Source organism: Marmota monax, unplaced genomic scaffold (genome assembly GCF_021218885.2).
Source record: "Marmota monax isolate L192 unplaced genomic scaffold, Marmota_monax_Labrador192_F-V1.1 WCK01_AAM20220418_F8-fsc00027, whole genome shotgun sequence".
Taxonomy (NCBI): domain Eukaryota; kingdom Metazoa; phylum Chordata; class Mammalia; order Rodentia; family Sciuridae; genus Marmota; species Marmota monax.
Window position 1 is genome coordinate 791,227 of NW_026694617.1, and position 20,695 is coordinate 811,921.

General features: G+C 37.6%; 1 protein-coding gene and 1 long non-coding RNA gene across 3 annotated transcripts in view; one reads left to right on the forward strand and one right to left on the reverse strand.

Moving 5' to 3' along the window:
- The window catches only part of LOC124077956 (uncharacterized), a 36,368-nt gene extending 19,912 nt beyond the window's left edge, over window positions 1-16,456 (forward strand). The window contains exon 3 of the long non-coding RNA XR_006846769.2: window positions 15,336-16,456. This is a non-coding gene — a long non-coding RNA (uncharacterized LOC124077956). The remainder of the gene's footprint in view (window positions 1-15,335) is intronic.
- A 1,398-nt stretch (window positions 16,457-17,854) lies between these two features.
- On the reverse strand, window positions 17,855-19,563 carry LOC124077964 (tropomyosin alpha-3 chain). 2 transcript variants are annotated; one of them, XM_046422539.1, is made up of 2 exons: window positions 19,373-19,440; window positions 17,855-19,238 (listed from the first exon to the last, which is right to left on the reverse strand). In XM_046422539.1, the coding sequence occupies exons 1-2, from the start codon at window positions 19,438-19,440 to the stop codon at window positions 18,758-18,760; spliced, it is 549 nt and encodes a 182-aa protein (XP_046278495.1). In that variant the 3' UTR covers window positions 17,855-18,757. The 2 variants fall into 2 exon arrangements, with proteins under 2 accessions (XP_046278495.1, XP_046278494.1); XM_046422538.1 differs by having other exon boundaries at window positions 17,855-19,563.
- Between the last annotated feature and the right edge of the window lie 1,132 nt (window positions 19,564-20,695).

A 20,695-nucleotide genomic window follows, 5' to 3' on the forward strand; every position in this document is an offset into this window, starting at 1 on the left:
AGTTTGTACTGGTTTTTTTTTCCCCCTAAAGCTTCTGTATTTTTATCCTAGTTCTCACTATTTCTAATGTCTTAAGAAATTGTTGAGTGTGAAGATTGGGCAGCTGCGAGAGCTTGACAGGTACAGACTGCCACAGCCTGGAAGGTGCTCCATCTGTGAATGAGTCACAAAGGGAGAGGGGCAAGCTGAAGGGAGAACTCCACTGACCCTCTCTGGAGAACCCATTTGTAAATGCAAGGACATTCATAAGTCAGGCGTATGTAAGTCAGGGACGGTGTGTAATTGGATCGTATAATATGACATTCATCCCTGACTCTTTTCCCCTCACCTAGTCTCCTGGTTTTATATCCTACTTTGATGTGAGATAATATGGTTGTACATGAGTGACTTGAGTTAAAAAATAGATGCATAAAATTCTCTCAAGCTAGATACTCAGCAACTTAAATTGTGAGGCACATTTTAGCCAGAGACAATTTCATAGAGAAGAGAAATGTGGCACTGTATTACACAAATGGAAAACAGCCTTTATTCCCTTATTAAATTTTCAAGGAGTTGCATGGAGATTTAACCACAAAGCTCACATTATTTAGAGGATTTAATTATTGTTTGTTTCTTTCCTTCATTTTCTGTCTTCAAATAAAAGCATATTTCATTACATGGTGAGCATTAATGCTTTTAAGAAGGTTCAGGGGGGGAAAATCAGCTTTCCACAAAAACAAAACCATATTCCTTATTATCTACACAAATTAAGAAAAGCCATGCTGCTGTAGGATTGGACAGAAAAGAGGGGGAAAGTGTTCATGTGGCATCTTTTCAGGTTAATTTTTAGCAGCCAGGCCTCTTACATTTTGGAATTCGGGAGTGCCAAGGCTGATCTCAGAGTAAAAGACACCACAGGCCTTGAAGTAGTGGTGCCTCTGTACAAGGTGCTCCAGAACCATCCAGGGAGACTTTCTAAAGCAAAGATTACCCAGGGCTCAATCCAGACACTTTTGAAGGCAGCCCCTGAAAATTTTACCTTGAAAAGTACCTTCCTTGGAATCATTTGCAGCTTGTAGGTACTAGTCAGCCACTACGTACAAATGAATACACACACACACACACACACACACACACACACAAATACACACTATATTTTAGAAAAATCATTGCCTTGAAGCAGCTTTTTCCCCCTCAAAATATGAGCCCTGTACTACAGCTTGGGTATCCCAACTCCAAAATACCTGAAATGAGAAGTGTTTTTGATTTTGGATTTTCAAATTCAGAATGCTCAATTTGTAGCTCTTAAGCAGAACCACGTGGCATGTTGGTAAAAAGTTCAGATTTTGAGATCAACTGGGTCAGATTCTCTGGGAGGCAAGATGCAGGATCCTTGCCTCTTAAGGAGCACTCCAGTTAAGTCTCATTCCTATTGAAGTTTAAGAATCCCTGCCCCAGAGGCTTTCAGCTAGAAATAGAATAGTATCTATTTTTCTTCTCTACCCCATTGTTAATTTCTTTCTTAACAAAAAGTATCCCCTTTTTATATTTTAACTGTTCAATTAATAACAAAAGAAAGAAATCTCTTCAATATATCCCCACCCAACTTGAGATTTTGCTAGATGTGCCCAGAAACCTGAGGAGTTCTGCACTGGGAAGCTGACTTCTGTCCATTTTTCTTTACCAATCCTTTCTTCATCCATGAGGAAGTGGGACTTAACAGGTGACTCTCAGTGAGCTGGATCTTGAGGTTGTAAGGCCTCCTCAAGTACTAGCTACCACACAGCAGCCCCTACCTGCCCCACTTGTATTCTGTGTATTGATTAGTTCTTACCACTAGAATATTAACAGAAGTGGCAAGTGTCTCTTCCAAATTAGGGACTTGAAAAGCCAGGCATTCCTTGCCAGTACCCCTCTCACCATCTTCCAGATGTTAAGGACTCCAAGACCTTAAGGGATGGCAGAGCCACAAGTAAAAACACTCAGGTTCTCAAAATCATCAGGTAGAAGGCAGCTGATTATGGACAAGGAAGATCTACATCAGATTGTTAATAAGCAAAAGAATATATTTTTATGGAGCTAATCTACTAAAAGTTTGCGATTGATTATCTATAGCAAATAATACTATCTTGCCAGATATCTGGTTTCTTCTGCTTTTAAATGTAAACAAAGTTAATGCAAAATAAGCATTTTCTTATATTTTAGACTTAATTTCTCAGTCTGAAGTCCAATTCCTTTAAATAACAGTTCTGTAGTTTTACAGAAATTATTTCACTTCTTTCTGATGGAGTGCTAAAAAATTTCTGAGGCCTGATTAACTAGAATATATATCTTCCTTTTTAGCAAAGAGAGAACATTAGGTAATCTGTTAACACCTATTAAATGCAAATAATTATTTCCTTATTAAAGCACAAATCCTTTGTTACTGGAACTGCCAACCCAAAGAATTGCAAATTTTAATAAGGACTTAAGACTCCCCACAAGCAGTTCAGTCATTCTTCTGCAGATTACATGCATGTTTGGTGCTTTAAAGTCTACATTCTAGTACCTATAGGTACTATATACTTTCTTCAAAAAACAAATACATGTTTCATTACATAGCTGCAATAGGGAAAATATTCATTAGGAAATCACAGAAAATGGGAATTATTTCTTCAGTACTATCCCCAAAATACATTGAAAATAGATAATGTTCACTTTTTAAATTAGGAAACCAACAAATACATTTGAAATTACAATTTTTTTTGAAATAAAATTTTCATTTCATGTTTAGGAAAGGGTATCTTTACCTTTGGCAAATCAACATTGAGTCTGTAAAACATGACACCCACTCATAATGCCATGCATCTCACTCACAGTAATTCTTTCTTATTAACTGCTTGGGTACAATTTATTTTCCTCTCAGGCTACAACGGTGCATGCAAGTGCAGAACACTCTGGCTGGAGCTGATAAGCCAGCCCACAGCAGCAGCACTGCTGGCCTGATGAGATTTGTAAGAAGACAATATTCCATTGGCTCGGAAAACTATGCTGTATATCAAACCTATCAAAAATTATATCTACAAACAATGCCTTGATGCATTTGCCAACTCTCACAGAAAGCTCTCTGGTGTTCTTCTGAAAATATAGCTTTATTTTTTTTCTATTGTAGTGAAGACATACAGACTACTTTTTTTTTTCAAGATCCTTGCTTTTGTTTACATTTTTTCAATAAGCATGGTAGTCTAAGGGAATATTTTTAAATCTTGACTTTGAAATAGACATTGCTATAGTTTCAAGAAGAGGATGGATTACCCATCCTTGGGGTTAGGACAGTTTATTTCATAGAAGAGTAATAAAGAAAGCAAGCAAGGGCCAAGAGAGAAATACATCACAATCACACCAGCTGAAATTCACACAAAAAAACGTTTTCCAATGCTTTTTAAATGAAATGGTTTTCACTAAAAATGGCAAATGCCCTCTCCCTGAAAAAATTTACTTCATTCTCTTAGAGCAACTATTTAATATTTACATTGTTTTAGCATCACATGCTTGGTTGTTTCAAAGGCATTTTAACCTGATATATTACCAGAATCTTTGTTTCAAAAAAATTGATGACATTAAGGAAAAAATTATTTTAAAGACCACTGTAGGAATCTAAATACATGATGCAATAAATATATTCACTTAATGTACATATTGTATAATTTAAAGGAAAATGAGCTACAAAGATAAGATTATATTTAGATAATGCTTTGCAGTTCACATTTTCCAAAATGCTGTGAAGTGGATATGACTAGTACTAGAACTAACTTCCAATGCCAATTGGCTGTCATTTATTGAATGTTTGCTGAATAATCTATGCTTCAGATACATTACCTCATTTAATTCACATAACAAGCATGAGATTTTATAGCAGGTGATATTCCATTGGGGCAGACAAATCCCTGCTATATGTCAAGCCTATCCAAAAAAACCTAAAACAATGCTTTCTTCCCAACTTTCACTCATAAAAATATGTCTACTGTATGCTGAATTATAGGTTCTTTTTTTTCTTTATTAAGGAAAGCAAAAGTAAGGAGACAACTATGTGTTTTGAGCACCATCAATGGATGTACTATTTTGAAAGCAATGCATGTATCAGCAGTCTGTTCCTTTTCATTGTATTATAGCTATATAAATATGAAAAAATAACATGTGGAAAATGTAAGTAACTTTCCCAAAGATACACATACAAAAACTAGTAGGGCTGGAATTTAAAAGCATGTCTGATTCTAATGCTCATGTTTCTTCAGCTAAGATTGAAAAATAAAAGAAACAAATTGAACAGAAAAACAGGTTTTCTGAAACCATTAAGTGTACTGAATGTATTATCATTGAAAGGAATGTAGGTGGAACACAGCTACTGCAAACGCAGAAATTCATTAGTACTCAAGAAGGGAAGCAATTCTTCCTGAAAATTCTAAGTAACAATGCTACTCTGCATTTTTATTTTAGAAAACATAAACTTTCCAGTAATTTAAGTGTGATTTTATTCCTTAACTATGTTTCATTTGAATGTTTAAAAAGTATTCAGTATGAGATCCATATGGTGGTTTTTAAGTATACTGTATGTCTCTACTTTAGAAAAACAAAACCTGAGAGTTAAACAAAGTAGCAAATTTACACACAACACATGATCAGTGAGGTGAATAGGTAACATCAACATACTTTATATATAATCAGAGATATGATAAATTATGATATATTGGTGTATTAAGAATTGTAATGCAAAAATAAATAAATATTTTAAAAGTAAGTAAATAAATAAATGCTATTAGTGAGGGGGGAAAAAAACAGAAGATTAGTCTAAAGCAATTTTAACCAGCTTAATTCAGCAACCAATTGTTCAGCAAGGGCTACACCTCTCTGGCTGCTTTCTGTTCCCCCACGGAATCTACAAACCACAAGCCAAGAAGCTGCTATTCAGGGTTGGTGGTGGGTGCTCTCCAGAGAACATCCACACAGCTTTCCTGGGAAGAGAAGCAACCACTGCAGAGTGGCACAGCACCAGTTTCCCTCTGAATTATTAGGCAACTTTTTTATCATTGTGACCAAAAGACCTGATAGCGGTAGAAGAGGGAAAGTTTATGTTGGCTTATGGTTTCAGAGATCTCAGTCCATAGTGCCCAACTCTGTAGCTTTGGGCAGAAGTGAGACAGAACATCATGGCAGAAGGGCATGGTACAAAAAAGCAGCTCAGGACATAACTCCCAGGGAGCAGAGAGAGAACTCCGCTCCCTAGGGACAAAATATCAACCCTAAAAGCACATAGTGCTTGCTCTAGTCATACCCTAGCTGTCATCACCCAACTAATCTATATCAGTGAATTAACCCACCAATTCAGTTATAATTCTCATAATCTTATCATTTTACCTCTGAAAATTCTTACATTATCTTACATGAGTTTTTGGAAACACCTCATATCCAAATCATGACACCCTGTCACCCTCTTTTCTGCTAATATTGAGCCTCTCCCTTTCATGGTAGTCTTTCCTTTCCAGCAATAGCTTGAAAGTTGCTTTTTAAAATTGTCCCATCATTTTTTTATGCCAAGTTTATTGCTCTTAACATGTCCTACAGAATCTGCAAATTTCATATTCTCCCATAGTTTCTTCTTCTCATCTTTTGTATACACCCTTTTAAAATCTAGATTTTGTAGCCACAGTAGGATGTTGAAATGTTTCCCTTGTTGCCACCTGACTGGGATAAGTGTGTTTGTGCTGTTGGAATATTGCTTTTTAGAGCCTTATTTCCCTCATGCCTCTTGAATCACCTTTCCTCTAGGTCCTCAGAGTTTAGGCACAGGTAGCAAAGCAAGTTCAATAGACCATCTTCAATCAAAGGAGAAATGAGGTGTCAACCAGTTATCTGGGAATGGTAGAGACAGAGGGAATCCATTTATTGTAAAGGTACACTGAGCAGAAAAATCTCAGAACCTGAAAAAAAATTTTTGTTTATTTTATAAATTTGCTACTTAGGGAAATTTCTTGTTATAATTGTACATAATTTAGATGTAAACAAATTAAACATACTTTGCTCTAATTACAACCACCTGTAAAATCAGGAAAACAGTGCTTACTGAAGGAACCCTGCCAATTCATGCCCTGCACCCACCCCAGAACACAGAAACATTTTGCAAGAAGGCAACTCCCAAACAAGTTGATTAAATGACCTATTACCAGTCTCTCAGGGACATTGCCTTCCTTAATGCTCCAGTGGCTCCTTGAAAAGAAATGTTCCCATTGTCATAAAAGAGCAGATTTTTAGTCCCAATAACATAACCAACAGATGTCTCCAAAATCCTAAGGCAACTAGGATGGTGGCAATTTGTGGTATTTTCCCATCCCTTATGGTGCGTTGAAAATATCTGTGCAACCACCTGGTTCTTACCTTTTGTGCATGCAATCAAAGCTGTTTCATAACAGAGCCAAATTAAACAACAAAGGGGCTCCAAGGACTCAGAAGTTTGTCTTGTAAGTGACATCTTTCAGAATAATAGAAAGGTGAATCTTAAGAGCTTAAAAGAGTATATTTAGACTCTTAAGCTGGGTGTCCTTTGTTGCAAATTAACTTGCCTTGTGTTAGTCAAAGTTTTCTATAAATGCTTACATGAAAGGAAAATAACCCATACGTTATTACTCCGTGTTCTATCAAAATATCTTTATGCTATGATCACAATATCCACATTTCATATCCATTACCTCATTTAATCCTCACAGCCTTACACTGAAGGAGGTCTTATCTTTATTTCACAGATAAGTAAACCAAAATAGTCACTCTCAGAAAATGAAAAAGCCATTTTCATTATTCAGAACCACAGCTGTCTTATGCCTAAGCCCATGCTTGCTCCACCTCCACATGCTGCCTCTACTAAGCAGAGTCAGAGAAAATCTGAAGTGCTTAAAAAGTACTCAACATCTCTTCTTTGTAAGTTTGTTTTTTAAAATTTAGGGATTCGATAATAAAACATCAGTAAAGAACTCTGGTGTCTACCGGCCTTTATATTTCAATATATTGTATGTTGAACCATATTGTTCACAAAACAATACGGAGTATAAATTACTCATTTACATGGAGAAGAAAATTTTTTGAAAAGAAAAATCACTTTAAGTTGCATTTTTATTCCCAAAAGGAAAGCCTTTTGCTTTAACTTCTAAAGTAAGTCCAGATGTAAGTACCATTTTGCCAACATGTCTACACAGAAAGATCACAAAAAGAGGCTAACCTACATTCTTCACTGGTTCCTATGCTAATTTTAGCCTTTTGTATAAAAAGCTTTGCTGAACAGTTGTGCCAAGTGTGTGGTAGTGTTGTGATATAACCTTTAGGCCATACAGAACTCAGCCAAAGTTACCGAAATAATTTGATTCAACAGAATTTGGATTTGGTCCCTTCATAAATAAAGAAGGTCTAAGAAAAGAAAAAAGAACCTGGTCATTTTAAAGTAGGGAAACAATTGCTAAACCACAGGCAGCCAGAGTCTAATTTTACATCATAAAAGATAGTGATGCTGGTGTACCTTTTCCAAGTGTACTTCAATAGGATGTAAAACTTTCTAGTTACAGATACCATTATTATAGAATTAGTCCATAGGAATGTGTCTTGGGCTCCCCTCCTTTCCTTTGCCTTACTCTGTGTGTTTTTGTTCCCATTGTCATTAAAGAGCAGATTTTTAGTCCCAATAACATAACCTGTCAGCTCCATAGGAATATTCCACAGAGTAACAACTGAATGTTTCAGAAATCTTGAGCAGCTCCACACTATCCCAGCAGAATTTCAAACAGGTAATGAGGGTACTAAAGCGAGTTCATTGTTTTACTTTCCAAACCCATATTCCTCTGCGCTCCCTTTTTTGCTTTTTGCACCATCAGTTACACAAGATGCCACCTTTGGATCATTTGGACTTATTTTTTTGTCCTTTACTTGTCACAAGCAAACACTCTACTGCATGAAATACTCTTGAGTCTGTCTCCACGCCCTGATTCCACTATCTATCCTTCCCACTGCCGCATGTGTTTTTCAGGTTCTCACTAACTCTCATCTAAATTTGAAGTCACCTCTTTTTTTTTAATAAGTTTTTTTTTTAGTTATAGATGGACACAATATCTTTATTTTATTTATTTATTTTTACGTGGTGCTGAGGATCGAACCCAGTGCCTCCCATGTGCAAGGCAAACGCTCTCTACCACTGAGCTACAACCCTAGCCTCTGAAGTCACCTCTTGATTCTTTTTTTAATCTTCTCTCAATCCACTAAAATCCATTTTACAAATTATTGTCATTCCCTTCAAAACCTTTCAAAAACTGACAAGGAAACAAAACAATTGATCCTGATTTCTAATTACTGCAAACATGGAAGTATTATAACAGCTAACTACAGGAAAAACTGAAATGATGAAGTTTAGCATTCAAGTTTCCAAAATTTCAATTGCTTCATTTTAAATAACATTGTAAAGTAGGTCAGATCATTCAGTAACTTGGGGAGATACTTGGCAGCAATCTCTTGTGGCACATCAGGAGGCCACCCTTCTCAGAATTACACATGTCACCATATTACTGAGGTTTTTACAGTTAAAGCAAACAACTTCTAGATATTGCTACAAAAAAACTTTGCAGAAACAAACCATGCTCACTGTACTTTACTCTCTCAAAAGACTCTTTGATTTTTTCAGATGGAAAATCCAAATACCAGAGCAAATTCAAAACTGCTTATTGAGGAAACTCCCAAATTCACCTGCTCGCAAACCATAGGAGTCTGTCCTCTATATGCATGAAGAATATCAAAGTGATTTCCATATTCCACTCCAAAGCCCAGATAAAAATGTTATCTGTGGAAAATATTCTATAGGATATGCCATCCATGCATTTAATTCACTTATTGTATTTTCTGAGTGTCTCTTATGTGCCCACACTCTTCTAGACACCAGCAATACATCAGAAAACAAGATACACATGTCCTACCAGGGTCTCATAGGTTAGTAGGTGCTGCAGTCCGGCTGGCTGCAGCAAAATAACCGGGGGGGTGACGAACAACTTGCATAGATTGATACAGCAGGAGTGGGAGCCATTTATTGCAAGACAGAAGCAGTATTTATACATTCCACACAGCTTATCTAATTAGCATAAACTAGATACATCAGTCAACCAATAAGGAATCTCCACACTTAATGGCTCGCTTTTGTTACTTGTCAAACCACTCCCTCTGGCATTTTGCCAGGCACCATCCAGACTTGTTTACGAACTCTTAACATTCCCCTGGCAAAATGCCAGGTGTTATTTTGACTTGTTTACAGACTCTAACAAGTAGGAAGGAAAAATAAATAAATAAACTGATTGTATAACACATAAGGCTATGATAAGTACAGTGGGGGAAATAGGACAAGGAAATCTTGAGTGCCAAGAAAAAAAAGAGTGGCTATTTTTACTGGATGGGTTGGGCTTACTTCAGCATCAATTTGATGGGAGTAAAGAAAGAATCCTGCATCATATCCATTTCCTGGAAATGCTGTAGCAAATTGCTATAAACTGGGTGGCTCCAAATCACATACATTTCTTTTCTCACAATTCTGGAGACCAGAAGTCTGAAATTGATGGGCCATACTGCCTCCCGAGGCTCTAGGTCCAACCCCTCCTTGCCTCTTCCAGTATCAGGTGGTTCCTGGTGTTCCTAAGCTTGTGGCAATCTCTCCCTTCATCTATACGTGGACTCCTTTCTAGGTTTCTCTGGCTCCTCTCTTCTTAGAAGAAAACTAGTTATTCTAAATTTAGGATTATTTCACTTTGAAATCCTTACCTAATTACATCTACAAAGACTCTACTTCTAAATAAGGTTATACTTTGAGGTTCTGGATTAATCTGAATTTTGGTCAAACAACAGGCATATATGGGAATCTGGGGAAAGAGTGTTTCAGACCAGAAAATAGTGCAATGATTATGAGGTAGCAATGTACTTGTATTATCTAAGGAATGGCAAAGTGGATGCTGTAACTGGGACAAAATAAATAAAGGGGAGAGTGGCAAAAGATGATGTCAGACACAAAGGTGCCAAAAATATGCACTGGAGAAAACTGGATATCTATATGTAGAAAAATGAAACTAGATCCCTATCTGTCACCTTGCATAAAGGTCAACTCAAAATGGATCAAATTCCTAGGAATTAAGTCAGAAATGCCACAACTCCTGTAAGAAAACAGGAGAAACACTTCAACGCATAGGCACATGCAATGATTTGCTGATAAGACTCCTATAACTTGGGAAATAATACCAAGAATTAATAAATGCGATGGAATAAAATTAAAAAGGCTTCTACACAGCAAAGCAAACCATTAATAGCATGAAGAGACAGCCTAAAGAATGGAAGAAAACCTTTGCCAGCTACTCTTCTGACAGAGGATTGATATCCAGATTATGTAAAGAAATAATAATAATAATAATAATAATAACCCATTCAATTTATTTATTATAGTGTTCTCATACCAGGGACCCAAGCTCCTTCTACCTCATGCTTCACCATAAAGAGTGTTCCCTTCAGAGTCTGAGAGGGTCACTCAAGCTTCAGCCATAAAATACAGGTTATATAAAATACACTTATTTTCATCCCTATTATTATCTTCCCATAATATTTCACTGGTAATTTGGCCACCCAGATGGAAATCACATTTTCCATCCTTCCTTGTAACTGTACGTCATAATATAACTAAGCTCATCCCTAGGGATGAAAATAAGTAGTAAGCACGATTTTTAGCAATTGCCTTTTAAAAGAAAGGGACATTTCTTCTCCAACCTTCCTGTCTATGTGCTGAATCAAACCTGTATTTTATGGCTGAAGCTTGAGTGACCCTCTCAGACTCTGAAGGGAACACTATTGTGAAGCATGAGGTAGAAGGAGCTTGGGTCACTGGTATGAGAATACTATACTAAAGCTGAACCCTCTCTATCTGGACTATTTAGCATGAAAGAAAAACAAAAACTCTTATTTTGTCTAAACTTCTATTGTTTGGGATTTTTTCTCAAAAATAGCAATAACTGCTAGGCATGGTGCAGCTCAGAAGACTGAAGCAGGAGGATTGCAAGTGTAAAGCCAGCCTCAGCAACTTAGCAAGGCCCTAAGCAAAGTGAGACATTGTCTCGAATTTTTAAAAAATAAAAAAGGGGTCTTGGGTTGTGGGTCAGTAGTTAAGCGCCCCAGGGTTCAATTCTCAGTACCAAAAACAAAACAAAACAAATAAAAAATAGCAACACCTAAGCCTATGTGATACAGGGAGAAATACCTATTACAAGTCCATTTCAATAACCCATGTGAGACAAGACAATGGTTTGGATTAGGTGATAGCAGTGTAAGGTGGTAAAGTATATGAAGACAACAAAAAATTTTCAAAGTATAACGACAAATATTTACTACTGGGCTAGACTTGATATCTGTCATAATGAAAAGGGATAAGTGTATTTCCAAGACTATTGGCCTAAGCAAACAGAAGAAGGGAAATTCTACTAAGATGGGAATGAGAGGGAGATCAAGTTTGTGTTACTAGAACAGATTTAAGAATGAGGGAATAGCAAGCAGTGAAAGTGTGTACAGTTTTTAAAAATCTCATCATAAAGAGAAACTGAGAAAGCAGACAGTACCTAGAGGAACATATGGTATAAATAAGATTTTTTGTTTTTGTTTTTGTTGTTGTTTTGGTTTTGATATGGGATGTTTTTATGCTCATAGATATGATCCCGTATCCTTATGGTAATGAGGGTGCAGGAGAGAGTGAGGATAATACTGAAGTAGTATTCTTGATTAGATCAGAGGGAATGGGATCTAATACACACATAGAGGGATTGACCTTAAGTACTTATTGTCCTACTATCAGAAAAAGCAAAATAAGTACACAGCACTGGAGGTCAACATATCCATGTGGGTTTGATGATATACAGATGCTCTCTTTGGATAGCTTCCATTTCCCTAGTAAATTAAGGAGAGTCATCAGAGGTTCATGAAAGAGAATGTTGAAGTTTTTGAGAGTGGAGAAGTGCTGGGAGCCATTAGCCAAGTAGGTATGACAATTTCCTTGCCAGCTTACCCCATGTTGCTGACATGTTGCAGTGACATTGAATGTAAGTGACCTTGCTCAAGGACCAAGGCAGATTAGGGTGTTCCTGGTTTTAAGATAACCGTGTTTAGGGCGTTCCCAGTTTAGGTTCCAGGTTTAAGGTTTAAGATTATTCCTGCTGGGAATAGGGCGTATCCTGCTGCCTGAGTTCCCCTTGAGTTCTCACGGGATTCAGACAGTATATTTTGGGAGATAGAAGCCCAGTGGAGGTGGATTTGGGCAGAAAACGTGGATTTGGGCAGAGAACGTGGATTTGGGAAGAGAACGTGGATTTTCCCCAGAACGTGATTGTAGACGGCTGGTGTGAGTTCGGGAATAAAGAGTTGCTGTTTGAATCTACAAGCTGTGTGGTGGCTCGTGATTGTGTGCCCAGCCAGACTGCTGCATTTGTGCCCAGCCAGACTGCGGCAGAGAAGATCTGAAGTAGTTAGTATCTTGGAAAGAGAGAGTTTGGATGAAATAAGAAAAAGTACTAGTATTGCAGTTAAAAGCTGCAGGTCATGAATTTTAAATGAGATGATTCAGAAGGGTTGTGTATCCAGCCACATTCAGCTATGAAGATAAAGGTAACAAAATCAGCAAATCAAAGAATAAAAGTAGAACTTGAGATTTTACAGGCAAATATGACAAAGTGAAAAAGGAGTAGGAGAAATGAAGGGGTACAAAAGTGGGAACCATAAGGTCCAAAATGGGTGAGAATGGATGCAGAGCTTCAATTGTTTACTTCACTCAAAACCAGATGAAAATGGATTAAAAGTGCAAAAATTTTATTGGGGAAATGTCTATGTGAAAGGAATAGTGCTAGGAGAGAGCCAGGAGAAATGCCAGATCGTGACACAAATCTGACTATGAAAACAAAATTAGAGCAACAGAAAGTTGGGTGTAATCATCCTAGACTATCACAATCTTCCATCTCTATCTGGACTATTTCATGTGTAGGGAAGGTGCACCAAACCACCTGAGAGCCCCTGAGCCAAAACTGGCAGACAAAGGAGTTCTGTGTGTCCCAGGAATGGATCTGCCCTACAATGTCCACTACTAAGTCATTGGCCTCAGCACAAATGCAGCCACCAAGGTCCTAAGTCAGTTTGCTCCTTATATAAGGAGTAGTCTAGGAGGTGTAGGAGGAGGTCTACAAGGTTCAGTCTCATGACCACCAGAAAGAGACAGTTAAACAGCAACTATGGGTCTCAGTACATGAACAAAATTTTTGGAAATAGATCACAGAGATGAGTAGCTGAGGGAAGAGACAAGATCACTGAAGAAGGAAAAATCAAGAAGACAAGGACATTAAAGAGATCTTCTGCTTAGAATATTGAACCCACCAAAAATTATGGATGGCATAACATGGAGAGAACAACCACAAACACATATTGAAATCTTCAAAGAATTAAGGGAAGCAACTTGGAATCTCCATAATAGTATGTAAGGTGAACAAGTGAGTATTGTAATCTGATGGTGTAAGTTTTAAAGCTATGATTCCTTAGAGAAAGTAGAAAATCTTGATAACAACTATGAAAAGTAAGTAGTATATCTAAACACTTTCCAGTCCGGGGATTCAAAGAGAATGTGAAAGAAAGCACTCACCCATCTAGATGGATGAAAGCTAAATATTGTTGTTGTTTTTTTAAATTTTTTTAGTTGTTGACAGACCTTTATTTTATTCGTTTATTTATACGCGGTGCTGAGAATTGAACCCAGTGCCTCACACAAGCAAAGCAAGTGCTTTACCACTGAGCCACAACCCAGCCCTGAAAATTAAAATTCTCGGTATCTGATTCTAACCATTAGCAAATGATAATAATAATAAAAGTGAAAGAGGTAGATAAGATATTAAGTTTAAAACTTTGGTATTTTTGCTTTGGGCAAACTTATTATATGGGGCAGATAGATGGATTTTCAAACGTGAATAAATTGGAGAGATGAAACTAAGCTGAAGAGCTACACAGAGCCATACAAGGATGAGAATTCACGTAATAGTCCCAGGGGAGCTCTGGGTTTCATGTGGTGACTGATGTAAATGAGGATCCAGGCCTTGATGCAGGTGATATTTGTTTGGCAGATTTGGGTAGTGAAGACCTTTTCTAAATAGTCTGATTCTGTTCTTAGGTGAGATTAGGTGGCTACAGTTTACATTCTTTAAACCTAATAAAATCACCTTTTTTAGAGTCTGTATTTCATTTTTTAAAAAATGTGTAAAGCTTTTATATAGACTATAAAGAGTTAAGAATGTTTAGAGCAAACACACAGAGAGAGAGAGAGAGAGAGAGAGAGAGAGACAGAGAGAGAAGTATAAGGATTTATGGCAAAAATAAATAAATAATAAAAAGCTAGGCTTACATTCAATCAAATATAAAATATTAGTAGTTAGGGGACTAAACATTCTTGTTAAAAGGCAGAGATTGTCAAGTCATACAGGGGCAATAGCTGTATCTTTATATAAAGACACTAGATTGAAAGTAAACAGTAGGAAAGATATACCATGCAAATTGCAAGCATTAGGAGATTGGAGTTCCTATAGTATTATCAGATAAAACAGACTCTAAGGCAAAGAGTATTACTAGAGATAAAGACACACAATTCATAATGGTAAATGGGTGATTTCATCAGTTAATTTCCCACTTAAGGCCCTTGCCTCTCAAGAAATCCCATAACTAGCTATTGTCTAGCCAAGGCTCAATGAAACCGAGAGTAGCCCTGTTCACAGGGCTACAAAGTTACATCATCTTTCTTCAATTCTCTTTTCCTCTTATGTACCTGTCCATTAAGCCCCACTCAAATACCATCTACCTCTTCAGGCCTTATTATTCATTTTATTTTATTTTAATTAGCACTATATCTTCCAGCAGATTGGTGATCAAGTCCTTGCCATCAGTTCTCCCTGAAGAAACTCTTGTTAATCCATCATTCGCAACACATTGCCAGACCTGTTTTATACCTGATTATTTTGTGGAAAAACTAATGAAAGTGGTTTCTCAATTTCTTTGTACTGCTCCTTATATTCTACAAGTATCTGAATTTTCCTTTCTGTATCAGTCCTTCCCTACTATCACAGAAGATAAAATACATGTCTATACTGCACCCAATTAAGAAGAGAAACAGAATACCTTCATATGTCCATACAAATGATATTAGATCGCAATTCCAGAGGGAGTTATATACTATCAGAATGGAATTCCTTTTCTTGGAAAGTTGGAAATTTTTCTAAAATTTGTTCCTTCTGTTTGATTATTTGCAGCTACAAAATGCTAGTAGACTGCTTTGTAGAAGAATCACCTCAAAAGATAAATGTGGCAAGCCTCCTTCTGCTGTGCCTAACGAAAGAGTTGCTAAAAGATAACTGTCCTCCCTGGGAAGAAGGTGAAAATATATCTCCAAATTCTTATTATGGATCAAACCAAATTGTAACAAACTATAGAAGAACAAAAACACCAAAGGAAAGTTATCAGAATAGAATGCTGTCAGCTGCTATCCTCAGACCAGAACACATCCATAGAAGATGAATAGATAAAGTTTTACTTGTTTGCTACAATTTCAAAAAAGTGAATTTTACTGTATTAAAGCCATCAAATGAGAAATTTTTCTTTGTTGCATTACTAGTTTCAAATCAGTTGTGTGTGTATGTGTGTGTGAGCATGCGCACATGTGCACACTTCTCTTTTAAAAGCATAACATTGGTGATCAGGATATATGTACAATTATCCTTACTTTGTTCTCCACCATAATTTTTCTTATGAAAACAAAAATTTCAAGATCTGTTGTTTGCTAAAACTCTGTAGGATTTTACTTAAAATCAGCCCCAATATTTCTAGTTTCATTGCAGGAAATAAAGTTTCAAAGAACAATCTATCCTGTTTGGAGCCATACACAGACAGTTAGAATTAAAATGGCAATGTATTTGAGACTAAGAAAAAAGATTTTGCCCTTTAAGATTACCTGCATCATTTCAAAATTGACAGTTCAAAACAAAGAAAAATTTGTGTTAAGGGAAATGATGTAGATTTAGCTACCAAAAATCCATTCATTTTGGTCACTTTCCTCATCAACTTAACAAGTCCTGCAGCAATCCACATTGATCAGGGTTAAATTAATAAATAGCTAGGTTCCAATCTATTTATTTCATCAATATAGCCAAAAGGGGAGTAAAAGAAAAGAAAAATAAAAAGTAGCCTCTGTTTCATTCCTTTGTTTTCACTTGCGATGAAGACCCTTGGAGGAAACTGACACTAGTATGGCAGTATGTGTAAACGTGGCTGTATAACCAATATGATCCTGCAATTTGTACATGTGGGAAAAATAAGAATTCATACGCCATTTGAATCAACTGTATGATATATGATATGTCAAGATCATTGTAATGTTTTGAGCAACTAATAAAAAACATTTAAAAAATTTTAAAAAAAAGAAATTGCCAACTATATTTGGGTGCTATTTTGAAAAATAAATTTAATATTAACAACTAAAAAAATGAACTTGCTTTATAAAGAAAGGAAACAGCTGTGAGCTGCCACTCACCCCATGGTCCATGACATAAAGGAATCTACTAGCAATTGAGATACCATTTATGTGGATCATTATCCTCCCCTTATTAACCAAAGAACCCTCCTCCAATCCACTATGGCAAGCACAGTAAAACAAGTCACTTCAACGTAAAGAGAATAGAAGTGGTTCATTGTAGAGGCTACAGTGAAACCAACATATTGGCTTGATGATTTTATTCTTAAACAACAAGAAAATTAGCATTTCTTGCACAGTTTCTGCATATTAATTCTCAAGACATTCACACACACACACACACACACACACACACCTTTAAAGTATTCTACTTGCTCAGAGAATGAACATGGACATATTTCTATTCCCAGATTCTGAGGAATACTGTCCACTCTTCATCCACTTTTTATTCATTCTAAAATATAAAAGTTTGTTCAACAAATGTTCCCAGAGTGTCTATCATATGTCAGACACTGGAAAAGGAGTAGGGTCTATTGATGGTATTCAGTGGAAGTATGGGCACGTGGCGATCTCCCTTTTCCTTCATTACCTTTACTGTGCATGTGAGGAATCTCAGCTTCCACTCTGCCCTTCTTGGGCCTTTATGTGAAGTATGCCCCCAAATTAAGCACAAATTCAACCCACAAGTTGAGATTGTAATTGGATTTTTATCAGAAGATAGTAAAGAAATTATATTACATCACAGAAAAATTAAAAAAAAAAAATTCTCCCACAACCGCATCAAGCCCTGCTACTTCTATTTCTTTTCTTTTTTTTTTTTTTTTTTTTTTTTGGAGGGACTGGTTCTTTATTTCAAAAAGACACTTGTCAATATTCAGTATCAAAACAGTTGCACTGTTGTTTGTCTTTCTCCCAACTGGCCCCAAAGAGACCACAACAAAGGAGAATACATTTTAAGCCAATAAGCTGCAGGATGTACACCTAACAGACCTCATGAAACCTCACCTAAAAAAGTGGGGATTGGGCTGGGAAAGAAACTTTGAACGTTCAGCACTCTGCCAGCCCAGACTGCAGGACTCTCACAGCCAGACGAGGTGGCCAGGTACCCCACCCCAAAGATGCAGTTTCAAAATAATATAAAATTTAAAAAGTTGTGTACATAAGCTATTCAAGATTCTCCAGCACTGACTGATACAAAGCACAATGAGATGGCACTTTTAGATACAGCAGCTTCAGACCCAGAAAAGGGTGATGAGATGAGTTCATATAGCTAAATCAGTGGCCAAAACATAATTTTCTTTCTTTCTTTTCTTTCAAGCAAGCAGGAGAGCAATTAAGTGGTCACGCAAGATTAAGGGGCCCATGATCCATTCTGTGAACACTTGGGAAGTGGGTAGAGATGGGAGAAAAATTTGGTCTCAGGGCTAAGAATATGGCTCAGTGGTAGAGCATTTGCCGAACAAGCACGAGGCCCTGGGTTCAATCCCCAGCACCAGAAAAACAAAAAGTCTCAGAGGTCTCACCATGTTAATTTGGTCATTTCTGATGAAAAAAAGTAAAAAAATAAGAATACAGTTGTCTAAAGATACCTTAAAGCTAAAAATAAAACAAAACCTGAATAGCAAGGTTTTTGTTTTTTGGCGAACTCCTCTTGGAATCACCTTTCTGGTTTGGCTGGTACTTTGCACAGAGCAATGAGGTTTGCCACAGTAGAGTCTTTCCCTGGGCTCTGTTTGGCTCTCAGTAAGGCAGGCCCATTCCTCTTTTCCTCCTCTATGGAGAGGGCAATAGGGACTAGGCTGGAAAGTTACCTTCCAAAAGTGAGAAGGGAATTACATTGCTGCTTCAGAGTTATGAAATTATTTGGAATGTTTTACAAATGGTTACTGTAACAACAAAAAAAGTAATTACAAAATGTGTACATCACAACATGCTTTTTTAAAGACACTTTGCGTTGTGCTCACATTCCCTTAAATGCTGTTCCCAAAAGTGCTCAGCCTCTAGCCCAGCTGGAATCTCTGGGAAGAAGCAGACACAGTTTGGTGAAAAAGACAAGGGGGTAGGGGGTAGGGGGGGTGTTGAAAGGAGAAAGCAGCCTTCCAGTTAAAGATCAGCCCTCAGTTTCAAGGTCAGCTTCGGGCTGGCTGGCCTCAGGCGGAGTCAGGGTCAGAGGGAGGAGCAGCAGCAGGGCGGGACTGGGGAGCTCTACATCTCATTCAGGTCAAGCAGAGTCTGGTCCAGCATCCTTTGTGTACAGAGGTGCTCCTCTTTGGCGCATTTCAGCTTATCTTCCAAATCATCAATTGTCTTTTCCAGTTTGGCTACCGATCTCTCGGCAAACTCAGCGCGGGTCTCTGCCTCCTTGAGTTTATCAGTGAGAATCTTTATTTCTTCCTCATATTTGTCTTCTTTTTGAGAGTACTTTTCTTCAGCAGCATTCAGACACTTCAGGTTCTGGTCCATCAGTCTGATCTGCTCATCCATCTCTCGGCAACGGGACTCTGCCAGCTCAGCTCGTTCCTCTGTGCGTTCCAAGTCTCCTTCAATAATCACTAACTTACGAGCCACCTCTTCATACTTCCTATCTGCTTCTTCTGCAATGTGCTTAGCTTCTTTGAGTTGGATTTCCTGGAGTTCCATCTTTTCTTCATCTTTTAGGGCCCGGTTTTCAATAACCTTCATACCTCTCTCACTCTCATCAGCAGCTTTTTCTGCTTCCTCCAGCTTTTGCAGGGCAGTAGCAAGGCGCTCCTGAGCACGGTCCAGCTCCTCTTCAACCAGTTGGATCCTTCGGTTCAAGGAGGCTACCTCAGCCTCAGCCTGTTCCCGGGCCCGCCTTTCTCCCTCAACTTCCCGCTGGAGGCGCTCAGCCCTCTCCTCGGCATCATCCGCTTGCTGCTGCAGAACCTGGATCTTGCGCTTCACCGCCTCGACGGTGGTGATCCCGGCCATGGTGCCCACCCAGCGGCTTCTCGTTATCTGCCTTCTGCCTCCTCTCGGCGCAGCAGCCGCTTCTCCTGCTACTTCTATTTCCCCTTCCCAACCAGATGCCCTAAATTCTCCAGCTAAAAGGAATACTCTACTGATTAAAACAAACGCCCCATCACATTCCAAACAACTATGATTAATGAAGCCCCAGTCTTTTGCCAAACCATAAACAAGGGTGTTTCCATGTCCCTAAAAGCCTTCAATTCATATTTATGTGTATTTTAATTTATTTACATTTGTTATAAATATATTTATATGTTATAGAAATGCGATATAAATAAAGATAGATATGTGCCTATCTCCTATATCTACATCACATTTCCTTTCATTTGAATCCTGGCCACTAAACTAATGGCTCATACAGTCTTTGTTTACCATACCATTTACCTGAGTTCACGCACCTATGGTCATAAATTCCCAATCGAGGGAAAAAAAAAGTCACAACTGAATTCATGATACACAGTGTATATCCAAGCTATAAACAGTCCTGGTTCTGCTTTGTTGCTCAGCCTAAACTTGCTTCAAAACAGAAGTCCAAGTTGGACACTGAAATCAAAATTTTTTTCCATTACGTAAATGCTATACAGCCTCCTGTCTACATAACTATCCTTGCCTAAATATACCCATTCTTCCTATAACCACTCCCTTTCTCAACCCAAAACTTAAATATAATTCCCCAAATGCATATTCAAAACATTTTCTGAGCTCTTAGGTACGAATTAAAGAGAAATAAAAGCAGAACAATTAAGTGAAATAAAGTAGGAACATGCTACATATATATAAGCCATTTGCCTCACTTTTTCAAGTCATAAAGTTGTATATATAATGTTCATAAGAAACAGAAAAGTCCTCAATAAGTGTTAACTGCTATTTTTTGTGTTTGTTGTAAATATTATATCTATTTGTTCCTCTGTCAAGTAAGAGAAAAGGGAGCCAAATCAAGTTAGTCTTTAAAATTACAGACTTGCTCTACAAACAAACAGGAGGGAGAGGGACTATCCTTGCCAAGAACAAGTTTTAATTGATGATGGCTGCAGCACTAATGAGGCTGCCTCCCATCGATATGGCTCCTGCTCCAAAGTACCCCTCAGAGGGACAGCCATAGAGGCAGACAGAAATGACCCACTCTGTTGCCAGAACCTCCATGTGCAAGCA

Coding starts and splice junctions, on each gene's coding strand:
- LOC124077964 (XM_046422538.1), bottom strand. CDS start 19,504: ATGGCCGGGATCACCACCGTCGAGGCGGTGAAGCGCAAGATCCAGGTT.